We start from the raw sequence: 15,752 nt of genomic DNA on the forward strand, positions 1-15,752 counted from the left end.
CACCTCTTAGGCATTCTACAGATTTCCTCTTGGGATCCAGCACCAACCCAATTTTTTCAACCTACTTGCATATTGAAATCCCCATAACTATCATAATATTGCCCTTATTATATTATCTCCCGTTGTAATTTATGTCCTACATGGTGGCTATCGTTCGGAGACCTGTATACAACTCCCATCAGGATCTTTTTACTCTTGCTGTTTCTTAACTCTACCCACAAGGATTCTACACCTTCTGATCCTATGTCACCCCTTTCTAAGGATTTGATTTCACATTTTGCCAATAGAGCCTCCCACCCCCTCTGCCTACCTGTCATTCCATTCAATACAATGTGTATCCTTGGATGTTATGCTCCAAACTATGATCGTCTTCTGCCACAATTCAGTAATGCCCACAATGTCATACTGCCAATCTCTAACTGCAACAAGATCATCTACATTATTCCATATACTGTGTGCATTCAGATATAACACCTTCAGTCCTAGATTCATCACCCTTTTCGATCTTGCCCCCCCCCCATGTTACACTTCACATAATCCCACTGCAAGTTTGCTCTACCATTTGCCTTTCCTCCTCAAATCTCACCACATAACGTATTGACTTGTAAACCAACTGCTTCATCATCAATCCTCTCACTCCAGTTCTCATCCCCCTGCCAAATAAGTTTTAAAATATAGCTAAGAAAGTAACAGGATGCAAACATTGGCATGACACTAGCCAAGTGAATGAGCAATAAGTTGGTTGATTGGGATATGAAGTTTGGAGATATGAGGATATCCACTTTGGTGAGAAGAATAGAAAAGTCTCAATTGTGTGAGACTAGTAAATGGTGGTGAGAGACCTGGATAGCATACAAGAATAATAAATAGGAAGACAAGCGGGGTATTGGTCTGCATTGCAAGGATGGTGGTCTGAAGTAGGGACATCTTGTAGTAGATGTTTAGAATTTGGTGAATATTATATACTATATTGTTTTTGTTTCTTTATAATACATAATGTTAAATTTTTGATGGTTATATAGAAAATGTTTGTTCAATTTCAGGGATGGAGTTATGAAGCTCCTGAGAGCTCTTTTAAACTCTCAGGAGTTTGAGAGAACGAGAGGAACATATTGAAATGAGATTCCGAAGGGGATGGTTATAGTACATTTTGATTAAATATAATTGAAATTCCCTGAAGTATTCCCTGAAATTCCATGAGTAATATTCAGGCTCTTTGAGGTGTGGCAGTTCAGCCCACCCAATTTGTTTTGGATTTTTTTTGTATTCTTGACTTGAGCTTTGAATGTTATGACTTCATTTATCACAACATCCCAAATTGCACTGAGATGCAATCGCTATTTTGTAAGTAACTATGAGCTGTTTTGCATATTTTCTGTTTGATATTAAAAAGCCAAAATAAAAGTAGTTGCTGGGAATCTAAAGATAATTTTTTACGTAGAGAGTGGTGAGTGCGTGGAATGGGCTGCCGATGGTGGAGGCGGAAATGATAGGGTCTTTTAAGAGGCTCTGGATAGGTACATGGAGCTTAGAAAAATAGTGGGCTATGGGTTAGCCTAGGTAGTTCTCGGGTAAGGACACGATCAGCACAGCTTTTTGGGCCGAAAGGCCTGTAATGTGCTGTAGGTTTTCTGTGTTCTAGATGCAGGAAATACTCAGTAAATTAGGCAGCATCTGTGGGAGCTTGCTAACCTGAGCATTTCCAGCACCTCTTATTTTTATCTGTGCTTGATGTTGTTTTGTATAATTTAGAATACCCCAAATTCTTCTCATTCAATTTGAGGCATAGTTCTTTGATTATTATTTGGTCCACCAGATTCCGAACTGCTTAGTTAAATAGCATGAAAAATGTTAAACTGTTATGATCTTCTGTTGATGGTTTGCATTGCAAATCATTTGTTTTTTTTTAGTGTTTCCAGAAAAGCCAAAAAATTTGACATGCATAACATATTATAACCGCAATATGACTTGCTCCTGGGATCCAGGAAAAAAGACGTATCTGCCAACCCATTACTCTTTTAAATTGTCGTGAGTATGAAGTGGTTTTGGAAGTTTCTTTTGGCTTCAGAAATGTCGTTGGATGATGTCATTCTTTGCAATCCTTCCTCTTTTTTTAAAAAAAAGTCAACAGATTAAGCAATGAAGGAAACATGTCCCCCCTCTATCAACTTTCTGAAACAGGTTGCAACCTTGAAATCATATTTAATTCCAAGATATACTTTGGGTCACATTTTTTTCTATCACTGAGATTATTTGAAACCACCATAACATCTTGTGTTAATCTTTTGTAGTTTTATTAACAATAGTTTTGATCATCTCTCTTCTCCTAGCTGGCTTTCTGCCGTCTGCTGATTATCTATCTCTTTTGACCAAGAATTTAAGCATGTGCTAATCTCTTGGGGAAAGCTTCCATGAAACTTTTTTTATTAAGCATTATACAGACGTAGGCTGTTGTGAGTTCTTGTTCTTAAAAGAAAGCATTTAAAAGAGAATTTAATCCTAATGAAATTGTATGACCTCTCAAAGGTAGAGTTGTACAGCACAAAAGTGACCCTTTTGGCCCACCATCTTTTTGCCCACATACTAATCCCATTTGCCCACATTAGGTGTGTCTCCTTCTATGTCTTTCCTATTCAAGTGTCTGATTAAGTGATTGATTTTTATCTGATTCCACTACCTCCTCTAGGACCGAGTTCCATATATCAATGAACAGAAACAACTTTCACTTCAAATCCCCCCCATAAGATCTTATCACCTTGTATCCATGTCCTCTTGTTTTGATGCAACTATATTGGCAGGGGTAGGGGGGAGAGAAAAGATTGTGAACAGCTGCTCTATCTATACCCCTTTATAATGTTAAGCTCCCCTATCAGGTCCCCCTTCCCCTGGCCTCTTTTGCTCAGGGAAATACAAGCCCACCCGGTCAAATCTCTCCCCATAACTAAACTCCAATCCAGGGAACATCCAGGTGAATCTGCTCTGCATTATTTCTATTACAGTCACGTTGTTCCTTTCATGTGGCAATCAGAACTATGCACAATATTACAAGTGAGTTCTTAAATATTTTATAAAATAGTTAGATTAGTGCCCCAACCTATGAATGCAAACATGCTATAAGCCACCTCCATCACCCTACCTGTGTAGCCTCTTTAAGCAAACTATGGACTTGAACCTCAGGTCCTTCTTAATCAACATGCATAGCACTTTACCATTTCCTGTAGATGGCTTACCCCCTACTTGACTTCCCAAGATGGTATAAACTCTATCTGCCAGTGCAATGTCCAACTTCTCATCTGATCTATATCTTGCTTGTAGCTTTAGCTGAATTTCCTCGCAATCCACAATAATTTGTGTATTACAATGGCGTGCAAAAGTTTGGGCACCCCAGCCAAAATTTCTGTTACTCTGAATAGTTAAGTGAGTAGAAGATGAACTGATCTCCAAAAGATGAAGTTAAAGGTGAGACACTCTTTTCAACATTTTAAGCAAGATTAGTGTATTATTTTTGTTTTGTACAATTTTAGAGTGGGCGGAAAAAAGGAAAGGAGCACCATGCAAAAGTTTAGGCACCCCAACAGATTTGTTCTCTCAGATAACTTTTACCAAGGTCTCTGACCTTAATTAGCTTTTTGGGGCTCTGGCTTGTTCAGAGTCATCGTCAGGAAAGGCCAGGTGATGCAAATTTCAAAGCTTTAGAAATACCCTGACTACTCAAACCTTGTCCCAATGATTAGCAGCCATGGGCTCCTCTGAGCAGCTGCCGAGCACTCTGAAAATTAAAGTAAATGATGCCCACAAAGCAGGAGGATAGCAAAGCATTTTCAGGTAGTCATTTCCTCAGTTCGTAATGTAATTAAGAAATGGCAGTTAACAGGAATGGTGGCGGTCAGGTTGAGGTCTGGAAGACCAAGAAAACTTTCCGAGAGAACTGCTTGTAGGATTGCTGGAAAGGCAAATCAAAACCCCTGTTTGACTGCAAAAGACCTTCAGGAAGATTTAACAGGTGGTGCTCTGTTCTACTGTGCAGCGACACGTACACAAATATGACCTTCATGGAAGAGTCATCAGAAGAAAACCTTTCCTCGTCCTCACCATAAAAGTCAGCGTCAGAAGTTTTCAAAGGAACATCTAAGCAAGCCTGATGAATTTTGGGAGCAAGTCCTGTGGACTGATGAAGTTAAAATAGAACTTTTTGGCCGCAATGAGCAAAGGTATGTTTGGAGAAAAAAGGGTGCAGAATTTCATGAAAGGAACACCTCTCCAACTGTTAAGCATGGGGGTGGATCGATCATGCTTTGGGCTTGTGTTGCAGCCAGTGGCATGTGGAATATTTTGCTGGTAGAGGGGAGAATGAATTCAATTAAATACCAGCAACTTCTAGAGGCAAACATCACACCGTCTGTAAAAATAAGCTGAAGATGAAAAGAGGGTGGCTTCTACAGGAGAATGATCCTAACACACCTCAAAATCCACAATGGACTGCCTCAAGAGGCTCAAGCCGAAGGTTTTGCCATGGCTCTCACAGGCCCCCAACCGAAACATCATCGAAAATCTGTGGATAGACCTCAAAAGAGCAGTGCATGCAAGATGGCCCAGGAATCGCACAGAACTAAAAGCCTTTTGCAAGAAAGAATGGGGGAAAATCCCCCAAATAAGAATTGAAAGACTCTTATCTGGCCACAGAAGGCATTTACAAGCTGTGATACTTGCCAAAGGGGTGTTACTAAGTACTAACCATGCAGGGTGCCCAAACTTTTGCCTCGGGCCCTTTTCCTTTTTTGTTATTTTGAAACTGTAAAAGATGGATATAAGAAAGTAATCTTGCTTAAAATATTAAAGAAATGTGTCATCCTTAACTTTATGCCTTTTGGAAATCAGGTCATCTTTTACTCGCTTAGCTATTCACAGTAACAGAAATTTTGACCAGGGGTGCCCAAACTTTTGCATACCACTGTATCTACAAATTCACATACAAATTATTAAAGTGATATTCAACAAAGAAGAGGCAGCACTGATTCATCAATTTAAAACTGGTCATAGACTTTTCATTAGGAAAGCAACTTACTACCACAATCACCACCATCACACTCTATCTTCTATTACCAAGCCAGTTTGGAATCCAGATAACCTGTTCACCTTTGATCCAGTTTTGCTTAACCCGGAGCAGTCTACCAAGTGATATCTTCTCAAATGCCTTGCTATAAAGTCCATATAAACAATGTTTACCAGCCTGTCTTTAACAATCTAATTGGTTAACTCCTCAAAATAAACTCCAATCAAATTAGTGAGGTGAGCTCTCAAAAATTCATTAACCCTTTTCCCTTAAAAGTCTTCCAATGATTTCCGTACCACTTACATTAAGCTTACAGGTCTTTAGTTATCTGGTTTATTCCTGAGCTGTACATATTCTCTCAAAATAATTTATTGGACACACTTCACATCAAATCAACTCACATAAAGTAATCCCCTAAAATACTGGGAAAGTTGACCTTTCTCCTCCTCCCCCCCCCCCCCCCCTATTATTGTAACTCTGTTGTTTACACTTTATACAATTTGCTTACATTTGTTCCTCTAATTGTTGAATAACCCTGGCAAAATGTTCTTCTTACCCTGTTCATCCCATATGATCACATTAGACATCCCCTCTAGGATATATTATTCTACCTAATTTTTTGGTACCGCCTCTCCCCCCCCCTCCCCCCCACCCTTCAAGTCAAATTTCTATACTGCAGAGCATTGTTGTCAGCCCTGGCCTTATCTCAACCATGTTTTTGTGATGGCGGTAATTTAAAGTGGTGATACTTGCTCTAAGCTCTTCTGTCCTGCTTTTTTGAAGCTCCCTGCATTTAAAGCAAATGCAGCTGAAAAAGCCAGCCTTTCCCTGATCCCTAGCCTCTCCCTTTTTGCCCACTGAACATGTTCGATTTATCCTGTGCATTTGAGTCATTCTCCATACTTGCTATCCTTCAGCTATGACTCCTAACCACCCACCAGATTAGTTTAAAACTTACTTTGTAATGTGTGTAAATCTCCTTGTAAGAATGGTGGTCCCCTTCCTGTTCAGATGCAACCCAACCTCTTTGTGATGGTCCCACCTGGCCCAGAGCAATCCTAATGGTCCCAGAAACCTTCCTCCTTGCACAAGCACTGTTGCCACATATTCTGTCCTGGCCTACTATTTTTACTTTTATTAGCACATGGCACCGGGGGCAATCAGAGTTTACCACAATATTGTTTTTTCAATCTGCTAAACTTGCTTTGCAATGTTTTGTTCCCCTTTCTATCAATGTGTACTATGAGTGTGGCTGCTGTCCCTGTCCCTTCAGAGTGCTCTGTAATTGATTAACGTCCTCACTAAACCTGGCTCCAGAGAGGGAACATACTATTCTGGAGTTTAGCTTTCAGCCGCGGAGGCACCTGTCGGTCCCTTATGAATTCCCCCATCGTTTATTGCTCACTTAGAGTTGTCCAACCTTGCTGTGCATTAGAGTTGATCTTGGTGCTACAACGTTGGCTGTGGTGCCTCCCCATCACCAAAAGTATCTATATATATATATATATATATATATATATATCATTCAGAAGGGAATGACCACAGAGGCCTTCTGCACTTGCTGCCCTTTTCCATTGTCACCCATTTCCTTTTTTCTGTATCTAGTGTGACAAACACCATGAACTATCTATGGCATTTTTGGCCTCCTGGGTGTTCCATTGTAAGTCCAACTACTGCTCCAGAAGCCCTGTGGTTTGACAGGAGTTGTAGCTGGAAGCACTTCAAAAACATTTCCAACATGCAACTTATTTGTCTATCTGCATGAAGTCCCATGTGCTGCAAGAGGAGCATATCACCGTCCATTCTCTTAAGAACAAAGGGAAAAAGTTACTTGATCATTATTCGGCTTAACGTTCAGCATAGTCCGTGTTTGTCCTCCAATAAGAGTATTTCCACCTAACAGACCCTCACAAAATGGCCACTCCCACTACACGCATTTGCTTCTCACTCAGCAGCAGTCCCAGTCCTGGTGTTGCCTCTAACCTTGCCAAGCTATGCTGTTGGTAGAATTTCTGCAAGTAACTTATTAATATATTACAGAAATGCTGCATTGTATGTCCTGTCCTAATAAATTTTGGAAAGCGGTGTTGAAATACTTCTCTTTTGTTTTGCAGAATTAAACCTGGAGCTGTAGACCGGTATGAGTTGCAAGATGGTGTGAACAACTGCTATGCAATTTTATTCCCATACATTCATTATTTTGTTTTAAATAGTATATCAGTTGAGGCAAGTAATTCCTTAGGCACTGTAATATCCGACCCAATAAATCTGGATCCAGTTGATGTTAGTAAGTATGCTTCCATATGTTCTGGAGAAAACTATTAGTTTTAGTGGCCAATTGGTGCATAGTATTTATAACATAGAAGATGTATTTTTGACATTCATTATTATTCATAAGATGCTGAATGCAAACAGGGTTTGACAACTATACATTTCCAAATTATCTTGGACCTCCACAGATGTTAATTGTCTAATTGAGGAAGTCTATATTTTCTTTAATGATGTCTCATACTGGTGGTCAGCTTTCAGATAAACCTAGTTTGCCTTTTTTAAAAAGTGGCATCCAGTCACACATTCTCACCAATTAAGGATCACTATATGTTTCACACTAAGAATCAAAGTAAATTTATTATCAAAGTACTTGTATGTTACCTTGAGAATCTTTTTTATGGATATTTACAGGAAAATAAAGAAATACATTAGAATTTGTGGACAAGAAGCTAGAAGGACTGATAAATTACCAATGTGCAAAAGAAGAATTGTGCAAAAAAGATTAACAACATAGGTTGTGGAGTCCTTGAAAGTGAGTCTAAGTTTTGGAATCCATTCAGAATTGTAGTGAGTGAAGTTATTGATGCACCATCAATAACTCACACTGAGACGTAAGGCGAGATATCGGCTTTTATTGACTGGAAGAAGGAACCAGGAGTGAGTGTCTATCATACAATGTCTTGGAGACTGAGGCCGAGCGTCAGGCCGCAGATCTCCTTTATACAGTGGCCTGTGGGAGGAGCCACAGGAGCAGTCAGCAGGGGGCGTGTCCAGACAGGCACATAGTTCACCACAGTTATCCATGCTGGTTCAAGAGCTTAATTGTTATAGGGTAATAACTACTCCTGAACCTGGCGGTGTAGGACCTAAAGCTCCTGTACATCCTGCCCGAGGAACTAGCAAGAAGACAGTGTGACCTAGATGGTGGGGATCCTTGATGCTGCTTTCTAGTGGCAGCATTCCATGTAAACATGCTCAGTGGTGAGGAAGGCTTTGCCTGTGATGAAATAGACTGTATCCACAACTTTCTGTAGCCATCTCCATTCCTGGGTAATGGTATCTCCAGAATAGGCCGTGATACAAAATGTTGGGATACTATCCACTGTGCATCTATAAACATTTGTCAAAAAATTTTCTGACATGCCAAATGAAGACAAACTTCAAAGAAAGTAAGAATACTGTTGAGCCTTATTTGTGATGGCACATGTGCTGGTCCCAGGACAGATGCTCTGATAATGCCAAGAAATTTAAATTTACTGAACCTCTTCACCTCCAATCCTCTTAAACCTGGCTCATGGACCCTTTGGCTTCTTCCTGCTTTAGTTGATAATCAGCTCTTTGATTTTGTTGATGTTGAGTGAGAGGTTGTTGTGGCATTATTCATTCAGATTTTCAGTCTTGTATGTCAGTTGATCACAACCTTTGGTTTTGCCAGTAAGTGCTTTCATCAGCAAACTTAAATGCAACATTGGAACTGTACTTGTCCTCAGTCATAAGTTTATGGCATGTTGAGTAGGGATCTAAGCACACCACTTTGTGGTGCACCTGTGCTGATGGTGATTGTAGAGGAGATATTGCCAATCCATACTGACTGGAGTCTGCAAGTGAGGAAATTGAGAATCCAGTTCAGAGAGTTATTGAATCCAGGTCTTGGAGCTTAGTGATGAGTTTTGAGGGGATGGTAGTGTTGAATGCTAAGCTGTAGTCAATGAAAAGTATCCTGGATTCCAGAGCTGAGTGTTTATCCTATGTAAACACCGATGCCCAAGAATAGAGAAGGCTGCAGAAAGTGGTGCATTACAGGAAAAGAAAAGCCTTCCCCATTATTGAGTGAATTTACATGGAGCACTGCCATGTGAAAGCAGCATCCATCATTATACACCTTCACCATCCAGGCCTTGCATTCTTGCTACTATAAGGCAGGAGTTACAGAAGCATTATGTCCCACACCGCCAGGTTCAGGAACAGTTATTGCCCTGCAGCCGTCAAGCTCCTAAACCACTGAATAACTTCACTTGCCCCATCATTGAAATGTTCCCACAACCTATGGACCCACTTTAAAGGACTCCAAATCATGTTCTTGATATTTATTGCTTATTTGTATGTTTGTTTATTATTATTTCTTTATTTTTGTATTTCTGCACTTTGTCTTTTGCACACTGGTTGAACGCCCAAGTTGGTGCAGTCTTTCATTGATTCTATTGTAGTTGTTCTTCTATTGTGGATTTATTGAGTATGGTAACATACATTGTGGCCACTTTATTAACATACCTGTACACATTAGTGCAAAAAATAATCAGCCAGTTGTGTGGCAGCAACTCAAAGCATAAAAGCATGCAGACAAGGTCAAGTTCAATTGTTGTTCATATGTGATCTCAGTGACTTAAACCACCCTGTCTGGCACTAACAATCATTCCGTGGTCAGAGTATAAAAACATAGAAAACCTACAGCACAATACAGGCCCTTTGGCCCACAAAGTTGTGCCAAACATGTCCCTACCTTAGAAATTACTGGGCTTACCCATAGCCCTCTATTTTTCTAAGCTCCATGTACCTATCCAAAAGTTTCTTAGAGACCTTATAGTATCGGCCTCCACCAGAGTTGCCGGCAACCCATTCCATGCACTCACCACTCTGTTTTAAAAAAAAACAACTTACCCCTGACATCTCCTCTATACCTACTTCCCAGCACCTTAAACCTGTGTCCTCTTGTGGCAGCCATTTCAGCCCTGGGAAAAAGCCTCTGACTATTCATGATCAATGCCTTTCATCATCTTATACACCTCTATCAGGTCACCTCTCATCCTCCGTCACTCCAGGGAGAAAAGCCAAGTTCACTCAACCTGTTTTCATAAGGCATGCTCCCTAATCCAGGCAACCTTCTTGTAAATCTCCTCTGCACCCTTTCTATGGCTTCCATATCCTTCCTGTAGTGAGGCGCCCAGAACTGAGCACAGTACTCCAAGTGGGGTCTGACCAGGGTCCTATATAGCTGCAACATTACCTCTCGACTCCTAAGTTGAATTCCACCATTGAAGGCCAATACATCGTATGCCTTCTTAACCACAGAGTCAACCTGCACAGCTGCTTTGAGCTGTGGTCTCAGACCCAAAGATTCCTCTGATCCTCCACACTGCCAAGAGTCTTACCATTAATACTATATTCTGCCATTATATTTGACCTACCAAAATGAACCACTTCACACGTACCTGGGTTGAACTCCATCTGCCACTTCTCAGCCCAGTTTTGTGTCCTATCAATGTCATGCTGTAACCTCTGACAGCCCTGCACACTATTAACAACACCTCCAACCTTTGTGTCATCAGCAAATTTATTAACCCATCCCTCCACTTCCTTGTCCAGGTCCTTTGTAAAAATCACGAAGAGTAAGGGTCCCAGAACAGACCCCTGAGTCACACCACTGTTCACTGAACTCCATGCAGAATATGACCCACTCTTTGCCTTATGTGGGCAATCCAGTTTTGGTTCCAAAATGCTCTTGATTTCAGGGGATTTTCACAAACAATAGTCTTTAAGAATTTACAGAGTATGGTGCTGTGGGGGGAAAAAAAACAAAAAAAATCCAGTGAGTGGCAGGTCTGTGGGTGAAAACACTTTGTTAATGAAGGTCAGAATGGCCAGACTAGTTCAGCTGACAGGAAGGCAACAGTAACTTAAGTAACCACGTGTTAAAACAGTTCTTCTGCTCAAGTTGGTGAGCAGAAGAACATCTCTGAACACACAATATGCCAAACCTTGAAGCATATGGACTACATCAGCCCCACTGGGATCTGCTCCTGTATCTAATAAGTTGCTACTGAGTGCATACATATTTTGATAAATTTACTTTGAATCTTGAGTTACCTTTCAAAGAAAATAGAAAGAGATTAGGCTGCAGCTGTGCTTCCCTGCTGATTCCATCTCCATCCAGTACCCTATAACTGTTCCTCCTTTGTCTTGGGTGCAATTGTAATTCCATTTCCAATTTAATTGCAATGATTTCATGATTTCACATATAAAGCATTCTCCCTCTTATTCTAGTACCATTGGTATTCCCACAGAAGCCTTTATCTATACCTATTTCATTTCTAGTCACTAACTATTCATTATTCTTTCAAGTACCACAAATTATATTGGTAAATATTCTCCACCCCACATATTCTATCCTGCATGAAATCGTTCTTGGGATTGGCATGAACCTTGCCAGCTTTCACTAACTTTTGATCTTTGCATAATGGATTGCTTTCGAGATACTCTATATGTAAACATTTCAATATTGAACTCCATTCATCAGTAATATTAGCTTCCTTTTGTGCACTGACATCTCTCAACATGTCATCTTTTCTTCTCTGGTTCATCTCCAATTTCAAAATTTTCCTTCAGTCTTAATCTGTCCCCATTGGTTGGAATTCTTTAAAATGTACCTCTAGTGTGGGTTAACATACTATTTCAAAATGCTATAGGATACATGGGTACATTGAGTACATTTCTAGCAAATGTTTGTCTATTTTCACTCTGTTAGATCTGAAGTGTTCACAAGTAACCAGTTTGCAGAAAAGCCCATAATTGCATTGAATCAAAATGTGTTGTCATATCATTTACCTACCTTTCACTCCTGTTTTGGCTTTTTCTTTTGACACAAAACATAGTTTTATGCGGATCTATGCATATATAATTTGTTACTGATTGTGTTTCAGTAAAACCAGATCCTCCAGAGATAACTTTGATAAACCAAGTACCAGGAATGAGCAGAGTTTTGACTGTGAATTGGAAAAATCCATCTTTGCCAGTTACCTATGGACTGAAATACAATCTCCGATACAGAACTCTGTTTACAAATGAGTGGATACAGGTAGATAACCTTGTAGAAATGTTTGAACTTCGATTAATGGCCAAGCACATGTAGCATCCATACCCCCAATTTACCCGTTTGCCTAGGGTGAACCGCCGTCGCCCCACCAATAGTGCAATACTACAGTGCAATGCCCCCCCAGTACACGCTCGCAACACAATTATCAGACAAAACACCAAAGGCGAGTAAACAATTGCAACTTTATAATTATTTCTTAGTGATGGGTTAGTACAGGGGTCGGCAACCTTTACCACTGAAAGAGCCATTTGGACCCCTTTCCCACAGAAAAGAAAACACTGGAAGCCACAAAACCCGTTTGACATTTAAAATGAAATAACACTGCAAACAGTGTTTTTTTTGCCTTTATGCTATGTATAAACAAACTATAATGTGTTGCATTTATGAAATTGATGAACTCCTGCAGAGAAAATGAAATTACATTTCTGCATGCAACAAAAACATTTTGAACTCCGAAAAAAAGACGTTGGGTTGAAGGTTACTTTTAAGTAAAATACTCAATCTATTTGAGTCCTTCTTGTATTTATGAAAAATGCCGAACTTAAATTGTCCGCCAGCAGCAAACCAAAAATAACGTCAGCCAGCTGTCAACCCGAAAATAAAAGGACTATTTCACTGAACAATGAAAAAATATGAATGTACGTAAAATAATAGGCAATTAAAATATTTATCATACTTGGTTAATGGGATTTCTGCTCCTGGACCTCAGCGCACAGCGTCTGCACATCAAGGCTGTATGACGTCACCTTCATCTTTACACAGGATCGCAAGCCGTCATCTGTGAGGCGTACGCGATGTTTGTTTTTCATAAAGTTCATGTTGGAGAACACCTGCTCACATACATATGTGGATCCAAAGATCGACAGGACTCCAAGCGCATACTTTAATGTTTACATAAATGTCGGGGATAGCATTCCATGTTTCGAACACATTTGTCCGGTTTGCGGAGGTTTTCAATATCACTCCATTTGTGATTCTGAGCAAGAACGGCCTTCTGACGGGTAACATCTTCAAGGTCTGCTGTCAAGCATCTAAACTTGGACACCCATATGTCTTTATCGGCTATGTCGGCCAGTTCCATCTCAAGATCAGGTTGACTCACACCTGCCAATGCAGACGTATTCATTCGGGATGGATCGATGCTTAGGGGAGTGACCCGGAAGGATAATGTGTTTTTTTCCTCTCTGAACTCATAGAAGCGTTTCCCAAACGATGTTTGCATTGCGATGATTGCAGAATGTAAATACTCCGAATTTATCATGTCGTGAGCTTGTTTGAACTCTCTCAAATTGGGGAAGTGAGACAATGTGCCTTTCTGTAAATCACTGGCAAGCACTGTCAACTTGCGCTCGAATGCCAAAACATCCTCCAACATGTGCAGGGCTATGCGTCCTTTCCCCTGAAGAGCTGTGTTCAGCGAGTTCAGGTGTGCTGTCATGTCCACCATGAAGTGTAGATTTTCCAGACACTCTGGCTGTTCCAGCTCAGGAAAGGTGAGCCCTTTGCTGCCCAGGAAAGTTTTCACTTCTTCCAGACACGCGACAAAGCATTTCAGCACCTCCCCTCTGGGCAACCACCGGACTTTGTTGTGCAGCAGGAGATCAGAATATGCGCTTTCCAGCTCGTCCAGTAACAAACGGAACTGCCGGTGATTTAAACTTTTTGCCATTATTTTATTGACAATCTGAATGACAACATCCATTACTTCTGTGCATTCCGGAGGAAATGTTTGAGCGCACAGTGCCTCTTGGTGCAAGATGCAGTGAAAAGTCAGCAGCTTTCTGTCCAGCGACTTCTGCAGGAAAGCCACAAATCCCTTGTGCACTCCTGTCATACTTGGTGCCCCATCAGTAGCTACTGACACCAGGCGGGTGGTCTTTATTCCTTTGGCTCTTAAACTATTCAAGGCAGCCTCACAGATGTCCTCCCCCCCCCCCCCGTGTTTGGCTTTTTAGAGGTATCAACTCAATCATTTCTTCCTGTGGCCCGGCAGAACAACGCTATTTGTTCAATATCACCTTTGTCTTTAGACTCCTCACAGGCAATCGAGTAGGCCACAGCTGAATTGATGTCTTTAATTTGCTGTCTTGTGATGTCTTCTGCCATTTTTATGGTTCTGTCTTTGACAGTCTTTGCAGAGAGGGGCATATCCCTGATTTTCTGCACAATTTCACTCTTGTTTTTAAAGTCCGTGAATAGATGTTCTGAAATCTTAATGAAAGATTCTTTTATATATTCACCAACTGTAAACTGCTTCCCGTGCCTGACTATTTCCTGAGCGGCAACAAAACTAGCATATGTAGTTGATTTTTCAGACTTCATCCACTTCTTGAAATGATTTTTGCTCAGATCAACCTTCCGCATCAGTTCCGAAACGGCTTTTTTTCTCTCATTTCCATCCGGATATTTTTGAGCAAAGGCTGCGTGTTTATTCTGGAAATGTCTTGCGACATTTGACTTTTTGTTGTTTGCTAGTTTCTCATTGCATATTAAGCATACCGGTAAACCAGTCTCGTCAGCAGTGAAAGCAAATGAATCTGCCCACGTATCATTAAACGTTCTGTTTTCTTCAGTCACTTTTCTTTTTTTAGAATTCTCCATAGTTAGCCTACCTTGGATCGAAAAATTATAGAAATCGCGCACTGGCGGGTGTCAGGCATTGGCATTGGTGACGTATATTAATAGCAACAAAATCACATTTTATTTACATTGTACAAGATCAACATAATCTTCAAATTTAGAATTACATTTCAAAAACTAACAAACTAACATAAAATACATTTTAATTAAATAATCATTTATTTTCCAAAGCCACAAGGAGCCGCAGCACGGACATGAAAGAGTCACATGCGGCTCCGGAGCCGCAAGTTGCTGACCCCTGGGTTAGTAGAAACAGGTAACCTAAAGACGTCAAATCAATACGTTTATCAGTTTGTGCACATAATATTTTAATACGTTGGAGCTCACGCTTCCGGTTCCATCCACAATGGATGATTCCGGTTCCAAGCCTTCGGTCACCGTCTGAACCACCGATGTCCAGTATCCGCCGCCCTAGAACTGCTGTCCACTCCTCACACGTCCGTCCTCCTTGCTTGCCTCCTGAAAAAGACCACGAACTCCCATTCAGCTTACACGTACAAGATAGCGTAACAACTCTCCATTGGTTAGTTTCCCCCCTCCCCCCATTTGCAGTCATAACCCAAACATTCCTGACACAGAAACCTATTACAGCATGAAATAATATTACAGAGAAGCCATTTTGTTAGCCTGAATAGTTAACACCATAGTTACTGGTACTGAGAGCCCTATTCACACAAACAACGTTAAGAAATGAGAGATTCTAAGATCATAGGGATTTTAATTATGGTGCACTAAGCATAATGTATTGGGTATTTTGTGTTCGTCTTGCCTTCAAAAAATGAAATTTTTCATGCAAGTAGTATTCACCTCTAATGTACAATGAAATAAATCCAGATATTACATCACTTTTCCATGTAGTTCAGTGGCAGTTTTATTTGAATTGTCAAACAATTAGAACAGACACCTCTTCATTCGAGC

The 15,752-nt window shown here is 40.5% G+C and overlaps 1 protein-coding gene across 1 annotated transcript in view; it reads left to right on the forward strand.

Moving 5' to 3' along the window:
• LOC132404844 (interleukin-6 receptor subunit beta-like) overlaps positions 1 to 15,752 on the forward strand; it is a 150,469-nt gene that overhangs the window by 27,880 nt on the left and 106,837 nt on the right. Inside the window, exons 4-6 of the mRNA XM_059989395.1 lie at positions 1,911 to 2,028; positions 7,168 to 7,340; positions 12,022 to 12,176. Of these exons, the coding sequence (XP_059845378.1) occupies positions 1,911 to 2,028; positions 7,168 to 7,340; positions 12,022 to 12,176 (446 nt within the window). The remainder of the gene's footprint in view (positions 1 to 1,910; positions 2,029 to 7,167; positions 7,341 to 12,021; positions 12,177 to 15,752) is intronic.

Source organism: Hypanus sabinus, chromosome 14 (assembly GCF_030144855.1).
Source record: "Hypanus sabinus isolate sHypSab1 chromosome 14, sHypSab1.hap1, whole genome shotgun sequence".
Taxonomy (NCBI): domain Eukaryota; kingdom Metazoa; phylum Chordata; class Chondrichthyes; order Myliobatiformes; family Dasyatidae; genus Hypanus; species Hypanus sabinus.